This window comes from Onychostruthus taczanowskii, unplaced genomic scaffold, assembly GCF_017590055.1.
Source record: "Onychostruthus taczanowskii isolate IOZ18803 unplaced genomic scaffold, ASM1759005v1 scaffold6, whole genome shotgun sequence".
NCBI lineage: Eukaryota > Metazoa > Chordata > Aves > Passeriformes > Passeridae > Onychostruthus > Onychostruthus taczanowskii.
This window is the reverse complement of record NW_024503679.1, coordinates 17635679-17644555: the sequence shown is the minus strand read 5'-3', so window position 1 is coordinate 17644555 and position 8877 is coordinate 17635679. Positions and strand designations below refer to the sequence as shown.

Genomic DNA, 8877 nt, shown 5'->3' with positions numbered 1-8877 from the left:
TCGGGGCCCCGGTACCGCCGCAGGCCCCGCTGGCACCGGCGCGGCCGGGGGGGAGCGGCGGGAGCGGCCCCGCCCCGGCTTCCCGCGAGAGCGGCGGCGACCAATCAGAAGCGCGCCTTTAAGGGGCGGGGCTTCCGGGCGGAGCGTGCCGTTGATTGGCTGGTTGAGGCCCCGCCCGCAGCGTGGTCACGTGGCGAGGCCGCGTGAGGCGGGAGCCGCCGGCTTTGATCGCGATAATTAACGGGGATTAATGAATAATTAATGAGTAATTAATGAATGACTGATGAAAGGAACCGGGAGAGCGGCGGGCTGGGCAAGGCGGCTCAGGGAGAGCAGGGGGCGTGGAGCGGCTGCGCCACGGGAGGTTTGGGAATGTTGGGAAAATTCCCACCTGGAAAATTCCCACCTGGAAAAGCTCCAGGCATGGAGGAGCTGCCCGGCAGGGCTGGGATCACATCCCGCAGGGATTGAAACCCTTTGGATGTGGCACTTGGGGCAGCGGCACGGTTGGAGTCCAGGATCTCCAAGGGCTTTTCCAACAGAAACAATTCCACGATTCCAAGCAAATTCCAGATCCTCCATCCCTAGAAACCACCCAGCTGAGGATAAACCCAACAGAGCCCGGATGAACGCCATTCAATCCCGACCCGACGCTAGCCCCGGGAATTCTGCACCTTGCCCACCAGGAGCTGCTGCTTCGGAGGAGATCCCAGGCCTGGGAAAGGCTGGAAAATCAGGAATTCCAAGAGGAATTGTTATCCACGGCCTCGTCGGCTCCTGATTCCTGGATTCCCTTGATTTTCCAGGAAAAGCAATCCCAATGCAGCGCAGATTCCAGCGCGTTGGAAGGAGCGGCGCCTCTCGGCCACCAATTCCCACCCCAGTTTTTCCTTGGTTTTGCCAAGGAGCCGGAATGGCTTCCACCAACCCCGACATTCCCATCTTTCCCTCAAGATCCAAAGGAAACGTTCCCATCTTTTCCTGGTTTATTCCCCAGATCCGAAGGGAGCGTTCCGCGGGCCCCACCCCCCGCTGGCAGCCCCAGCGGATCCCGGCCGGAACGCCGCGGGATCGGCCCCGCTCAGAAGTTCTCCTTGGAGAAGCGGAAGCCGAAGCTCCGGCAGTGCCCGCGGATGAGCTTGGCCAGCCCCGCGGAGCCGCAGAAGAACACCCGGACCTTCCCGCGCCGCTCCGCCGCCACCTTGGCGAACACCTGCGGCGGGAACGCGCCGGGATCCGGGAACGCTCCGTTCCCTTCCAGCCCCGCCCGCTCCATCGTCCCCGGATCCCATCCCGCCATCCCTGGGCCACATGAGGCACTTGGAATGAGGTCGTCTTTGGGGCCCTTCCAACCCAACCCATTCCCTGATTCCATGATCCCATTCCCTGATTCCATGATCCCATTCCCTGACTCCATGATCCCATTCCATGACTCCATGATCTCTGCCCCAGATCAGAAGCTTGGAATGAGATCATCTTCCCATTCCCTGATTCTCTGATCCCATTCCATGATCCCATTCCCTGATTCCATGATCCCATTCCCTGATTCTGTTATCCCATTCCCCAGTTCTCTGATCCCATTCCATGATCCCATTCCCCAATTCTCTGATCCCATTCCATTATTCCATGATCCCATTCCATTATTCCATGATCCCATTCCCTGATCCCATTCCCCAGTTTTCTGATCCCATTCCATGATCCCATTCCCCAATTCTCTGATCCCATTCCATTATTCCATGATCCCACTCCATTATTCCATGATCCCATTCCATGATCCCATTCCCTGATTCTCTGATCTCATTCCATGATCCCTTTCCCCAATTCTCTGATCCCATTCCATTATTCCATGATCCCATTCCCTGATTCTCTGATCCCATTCCATGATCCCATTCCCCAATTCTCTGATCCCATTCCATTATTCCATGATCCCATTCCATTATTCCATTCCCCGATTGCATGATCCCATTCCCCGATTCCCTGATCCCTGCCTCGGCGCCGCTCACCCTCTCCACACCCCAGCATTCCCATTCCCGGGCTCCCTGACCTGGTCCCAGTCGGGGCGGCCGGGCCGGGTGCGGCTGCGGAGCCCGGAGATGGAATCCCGCTGTTCCCGGGCCGCCAGCAGGTCCAGGGCCAGCTGCAGCCCCAGCGCCTTCACGTCGCCCTTGCCCAGCGCCGAGGTCATGTACAGCTGCAGCTCCAGGAACTTCCCTGGCAATCCCAGGGATTCCAGCCGCCCGCCGGGATCCGGCCCCGCTCCAGGGCCTGGACCGGGCTGGGGGTTTTCCCGGGAATGACCTGGATGCTCCTGCTCACCTCCCGGCTCCAGCTCCTCCTGCTCCGCCTCCAGCTTGGCCAGGAGGCCCAGGAACCACTGCAGGTGCTGCTGGTCCCGTGTGATCCAGATGAAATCCACCTGGCAGGGCGGGAAAGCCTCGCCTTGGGATCTCACTGGATCCCGGCACCAGACCCTGATACCAGATCCAGCCCCCATTCCCAAAGCTCCCAGATTTGAGGGATGCTCCTGAGCTCTCCACCTCCAGACCCTGCAGCCCCACCCCAGGCCAAGCCTGGATCCCACATCCCCTCTCGCTCCCGTTCCCACCTTGCGGAGCGTCATCTCCTCATCCCGCCGTTCCTCGCTCCAGGAGAAATGGCAGCTGGGGCAGCTCTGCTTCCGCCGCCGGTACCTGTGTGGGGCAGCGGCACTTCCTGCCTTGTCCTGCTCCTTCCTTCCCATTCCTGCTCCTTCCTCCTCCTTCCTTCTCCTTCCTGCCTTGTCCTGCTCCATCCTTCCCATTCCCGCTCCCTCCTGCCCCTTTCTACCTTTCCCTGCTGCTTCCTTCCCTTTCTTGCCCATTCCTGCATTCTCCTCCTTCCTTTTCCTGCTCCTTCCTGCCCATTCCTTCCCCTTCCCTCCCGGTGCCTGCCCATGGCCAAGCTCCCTCCAGCGCCCTTCGCGCAGCCCAAATTCCCAAGGAAAACCCTGGCACCTGTGGCCGTGGGAATGAATCCCAAGGATCGAGGACTGGAGGAAGCTCCACCTGGGCATCCATCCCGAATCCCTGGGACATTCCCAGGCTGCGGGGGCTCGGCGGGACCCACCGGAACATGATGCTCTGCAGGATGGAGGCGAAGGGGGTGATCCCGATGCCGGCTCCGATGAGAACGGCGTGCTCCGAGGTGAAGATCCGCCGGCTCGGGGTTCCGTAGGGACCGTCCAGGAAGCACTGGGAGAGATCCAGCAGTTCCAGGGGCTGGAGCAGCTCCCGGGCACAAAGGGGATCCTGGAATTTGGGATCTTCCCGGGGTTTTGTGGGAGCAAGGAATGGGTGGGAAGGACTGGAGATTTCCAGCAGGGCAGGGTTTGGATCAGCCCCAGCTGGGATCAGCCATGCACAGGGATGGAGCAGCTGGGAATGGGGATGGGATGGTGGGAATGAGGATGGGATGGACGGGATTGGGGATGGGATGGTGGGAATGCTGATCCCAGCCCATTTCCCGGGATCCAGGAAAGGCAGGAACATCCTCACCTTGACGCTGCAGCTCCGCTGGGTCTCCCTGGGCCCAGCGCCCTGCAGGAGAGGGGAGCAGTGACCACCCCCCCTTCCCAAGCACTCCCAAAATTCCCTGGATTTGGGCATTTTCCCACTGGGCTGCACACACAATTCCAGCTGCCAATGCCACAATAATATCCAAGGAATTCCTTTCTGAAGAGGAGCTTTTTAAGGAGCTTTATCCAATTTGGGATCCAGTCCCTGTCCCCTGCGGTTGGGGCAGTGCTCACCCCCTGCTCTGGGTCCTTTCCTGGGAAAGTGGCTCCAGAGGCTTGGAATGCCGTCAGCTCCACGGCTCCGTCCCTGCTGAAGGCCACGGATCCTTCCTGGGAAAAAAGGCTGGAATCAGCGCTGGGATCACCGCTCCAGGGATCTGCTGGGCCTCCAGCAGGGTCACAGCAATTCCCATTCCATGGAAAATCCACAAAATCCCATCCATCCCAAATCCCACCATCCCATCCATCCATCCCAAATCCCATTCCATGGAGCACAAAATCCCATCAATCCCAAATCACACCATCCCATCCATCCATCCTAAATCCCATTCCATGGAACACAAAATCCCACCATCCCAAATCCCATTCCATGGAGCACAAAATCCCATCAATCCCAAATCCCACCATCCATCCCAAATCCCATTCCACGGGCACAAATTCCATGGGGCACAAATTCCATGGGGCACAAATTCCCATTCCATACGACACAAACCCTTCAAGGCTGGACAAGCAGGGAATGTTCATCCCAAGGGATTCCCCGGTTGGGATGATCCCATGGGATCCACTCCACATGCAGCTGCACCCATCCCTTTGCTCTGCTCCCAATCCCACCATCCCACCTGTTCCCAGTGCCGGCTCCTCCGCTCCATCCAGCTTTTCCTGGGCAGATTTGGCTCCGGGCCGTGCAATTCCAGCTGCTGGAAGTACTCGTAGAGCTTGGTGGTCCATTGGCCCCGCGCCCGGATGTGCAGCCACAGGGTTTCTGTGGGATCAATCCCAAAATCCTGGAATTCTCTGGATTGGGAAGAACTTCAAACCCAACTCATCCCGTGAAACTGGCCTGGCTCGCTCCAAGCCCCATCCCAGATGGAAAAAACATCACTGTGGGCATGGAAAACAGATCCTGGGGGTGGGAAATGGATCCCAGGGATGGAAAATGATCCCAGGGGTGGGAAACGGATCCTGGGTGGGATAACAGATCCTGGGGATGGAAAAGAGATCCCAAGGGTGGGAAACAGGTCCCAGTGGTGGCTCACAGATCCTGGGGATAAAAAACAGATCCCAAGGGTGGGAAACAGGTGGAAAGGAGATCCTGGGGGTGGGAAACATTCCAGGGAAATTTGCAGGGAACACGAGGAACCTGGCTGCTCCGGAGCACTGCTGATGGAGAAGGGGTGCCACTCGTAGGCGGCGATGGCCGGGATGTTCAGGTAGACGTAATCCCCCGGCTGGAAGCGGAAGGATTTTGGCCTCTGGATCACCAGGTGGGTCACCTGCAGGAGAACGGGAGCAGGAAAACTGGGAATGTCCAAAGGATATCTCCCGCTGGTTCCTGTGGAGCTGAAATTCCCGGTTCTGCCTCCCGTTGGGTTTGTTCCCCATTCCCTGCCCAGTTTGGGTTGCACAAAATCCCAGTTGAGACTGGGCTCAAACTACAGGATTTGGGGAAAAAAATCTGAGTTTTTGTTCTGCTCTGTTCTGCTCCAGTTGTTCCATGAATTTTCATTTTAAAAAAATAAGGAAAAAGGCTTGGAAATAAAGGAATTCCTTTGGCCTCCCACTGTCACCTCCAGCTTTTCTGTGTTTGTTTGTTCCTTCATTCCCAGAGTGCCGGGAGGAGGTGGGAGATGGGATAGTGGGATTTGAGATGGATGGATGGATGGGATTTGGGATGTTTGGGATGTGGGATATTTGAGATTTGGGATTTATTCCCACCTTGGAGGGCAGCAGCTTGGCCTCCAGGATGTGCAGATCCCCTGCCCGGCGCCACGCCCAGCCCAGAACCTTCTCCAGCACAAACAGGGAGCCGGGAATCAGGAACCACTTCCAGAAGTGGGGACCGTGCAAGAGCAGCAGGATCCACACGGGGATGTAGGAGAGGTGGCTCCAGTAGAAAACCTGGGAATGGGAGGGGGGATGGGAATGGGAATGCTGTTCCTGGTGGGGCTGCCTGGGTATCCCAGTGGGAAAAGGCAGCCCAAGGCAATCCTGGAATCTCGGGCACTGGGGATAAGGAAAGGACCTTAAACCCATCCAGTTCCAATCCCAACACCTCCCACTACCCCAGGCTGCTCCAGGGACACTCCCAGGGATCCAGAGGCACCCACAGCTCCCCTGGGAATTCCATCCCAATATCCCTGTGGCGCTGGGAAACCATTCCCTGGGTCCCGTGGGGAAGGAAATCCCAGGAACCCCGAACTGCGAGTGTGGCGTGCCCAGGGCTCCCGGGGTCCCACGGGGCAGCACCAGGATGGGCACCCCAGGGGTGACTCCCCTTCCCACCACGGCAGCCCCGGCATTCCAGCCGGGAATTCCCATGGGATCACCTCGAAGTGGCCGCCGCGCCGCACGCAGGGGCTGGAGCAGGCCAGCATGGCCAGGAGCAGCGCCAGCAGTGCCAGCCCGGTCTGCGGGGCAGTGCCACCAAGGCCGCCAGCGCCCGGCCGCGCCCGCCGCGCGTACTCGCCCAGCGCCACCAGCCAGTCCCGCTGTGCCAGGCCTGGGGACACGGGCACGGCTCAGCACCGCCCTGCCACCCCCGGGACACGGGGAATGCCCGCCGGGAATGCCCGCCGGGAATGCCCCGGGCCTGTCCCGGGGGTGCTGGCACGGGAGGGAGCAGAGGTGGCCCCTGCGGGGACAGAGCCCTGGCACCCGCTCTGGGATGGGGACTGGGGGTACCGGGATGTGGGGTGCCGGGATTTGGGAATACCGGGATTGGGATCCCGCTCAGGACCTCGGCTGTCCGGCGGGAGCCGCTAGAGGGGGATCACAGCCCGCGGCTGCTGTCCGTGCCCTGTCCCCTGTCCGTGCCCTGCCCTGTCCGGCCAGTGTCCTTGTCCCTGTCCCCGCCCGTGCACCCCCCGGCACGGCCACCACTCCTCCAGGGAATCTCCCCTTCCTTGGGGCACAGACACCCCTGCCATGGGATCCCGGGACACAGACACCCCTCCCATGGGATCCCGGGCCATGATCCCCCATCCCTGGGCTCCCCTGTCCCACTGACCGGCCTGTGCCAGCTGTGCCCCGTGTCACTGACCCGCCTGTGCCAGCTGTGCCCCGTGTCACTGACCCGCCTGTGCCAGGTGTGCCCCCGTGCCCTGTCCCACTGACCCGCCTGTGCCAGGTGTGTCCCGTGTCACTGACCCGCCTGTGCCAGGTGTGCCCCCGCGTGCGCGGTCCCCAGAGCCAGCACCAGGTGTCCCACGCGCTCGTGGCCCCGCACGTGCAGCTCCAGCGGGAACAGCTCCGCCAGCGGCGTGGAGCGCAGCCAGGTCAGAGAGCGCCGCAGCATCAGCGCCTGGGGACAGCGACAGGGAGCAAAGAGGGGACAGGGGTGAGGGCAGGGACAGGGCAAAGAGGGGGCGAGAGAGGGGACAGGGACAGCAGACAGGACGGAGATGAGGGCAGGATCAGGGGCGAGGGACAGGGACAGCGATGGGGACAAAGGGACAGGGACGAGCCGCGGGCGAGGGGAGGGCCCAGGGCACCCGGAGATAGCGGGGGGCAAATGGAAATGGGAAGCACTGGGAGATTCCGGGGTAATGGGAAATGCTGGGGGACAATGGGAAATTCCAGAGGGAACGGGACATGTTGGGGAACCATGGAAAACGCCGGGGACAACAGGAAACTTTGGGCCAGCGTCCCTCCTGGCTACCCCGGGACTCTCCCGGCCTTCCCGGCTCCCTCCCGTCCGTGTCCCCCGGTGTCCCCCGGTGTCGCGGGGCACTCACGGCCAGCAGGGCGCAGTTGAGGTTGAGGCTCTGCCCGCAGCCCCGGGCCAGCGCCAGGGCGGGGCCGCGCTCCCGGTGCCACAGAGCGCCCAGGGCGAGCAGGAGCGCCGTGGTGGCGAGCCAGGCCCCCAGGCAGCACCGCCGGGCCCGCTGGTCCCCGTGGGATTCCCGGGAAAAGCAGCACATCCCGGCCCGCCGGTCCCCGAGGGATTCCCGGGAACAGCAGCACATCCCCGCCCGCCGGTCCCCGTGGGATTCCCGGGAACAGCAGCACATCCCGGCCCGCCGGTCCCCGAGGGATTCCCGGGAACAGCAGCACAGCCAGGGCTCAGAGGGACTGGCACTGGGGGGCTTCAGCCAGCTGGCGGCACTGGGAAAATGGGAATTGGGGTTTGGATGGGAATTTGGGGGTGTTTGGATGGGGAACAGGGAGCCGGAGAAGTACCCAGCCCGGGGTGATAGCCAATCCTACAGCCAGAGTGGCAGCATCCCTGCATCCATCCCAAATTCCAAACCCTGACCCATCCCAAACCATCCCTGATCCAAACCCTGCCCCATCCCAAACCATCCCTGATCCAAACCCTGCACCCACCCCAAACCATCCCTGATCCAAACTCTGCACCCATCCCAAACCATCCCTGATCCAAACCCTGCACCCATCCCAAACCATCCCAAATTCCAAACCCTGCCCCATCCCAAACCATCCCTGATCCAAACCTTTCCCCATCCCAAACCATCCCTGATCCAAACCCTGCCCCATCCCAAACCCATCCCAACCTATCCCTGATCCAATCCCAAACCTCTCCAGCTGCTCCCGACCCCACTGTGGGCTCCCCATGGAATCCTTTGTCAGAAATCCCAGAGTTCCCCTCCCCACCTGATGCTCAGGTTCTCCAGGAGTTCCGGAAACGCTTCCAGCTGCTCCCGGAGCTCCGGGAAGGTGATGGAGCCGCTGTGATCCCGGTCGAGGGCCTGGAGCAGGGCCTGGCTCAGGGCCCCGAGCCGCTCCTCGGGAAGGGCCAGGGAGCTCTCCCGGAGACACCCCCGGAGCACCACCCGCAGCTCCTCGGCGTCGATGGAGCCGCTCCCATGGAGTCACCTCCATCCTGATATCCCACAGCCTACAGAGTCACCTCCATCCTGGTATTCCATAGCCCTACAGAGTCACCTCCATCCCGGTATTCCACAGCCCCATGGAGTCACCTCCATCCCAATTTTCCAGTCCTAATCCAGGAAGTTTCCTTGCAGGGAGGAAAAACCTGGTTGGGTCAGGATCTGCTCCCTGGAGAATCAGATTGATGCCAATATTCCACAGTCCTACGGAGTCACCTCCATCCCGATATTCCACAGTCCTACAGATTTTCCAGTGCA

The 8877-nt window shown here is 61.0% G+C and overlaps 1 protein-coding gene across 1 annotated transcript; it reads right to left on the bottom strand.

Annotated features, from left to right (window-relative positions):
- Positions 1–1006: 1006 nt before the first annotated feature.
- Positions 1007–8841, bottom strand: NOX5 (NADPH oxidase 5). The gene is made up of 13 exons (XM_041418461.1): positions 8828–8841; positions 8384–8590; positions 7507–7876; positions 6920–7073; positions 6100–6272; positions 5489–5671; positions 4914–5046; positions 4393–4535; positions 3788–3883; positions 3534–3575; positions 3106–3230; positions 2045–2690; positions 1007–1213 (listed from the first exon to the last, which is right to left on the bottom strand). The coding sequence occupies exons 1-13, from the start codon at positions 8839–8841 to the stop codon at positions 1082–1084; spliced, it is 2418 nt and encodes an 805-aa protein (XP_041274395.1). The 3' UTR covers positions 1007–1081.
- Positions 8842–8877: the final 36 nt, after the last annotated feature.

Bases quoted from the DNA above. Each gene is read 5' to 3' on its own strand.
- NOX5 (XM_041418461.1), bottom strand. The intron at 7,877-8,383 runs GTGGGGAGGGGA...CCATTTTCCCAG, and splicing joins CTGGAGAACCTGAGCATCAG to TGCCGCCAGCTGGCTGAAGC. The intron at 3,576-3,787 runs GTGAGCACTGCC...CCTCTCCTGCAG, and splicing joins GAAAGGACCCAGAGCAGGGG to GGCGCTGGGCCCAGGGAGAC.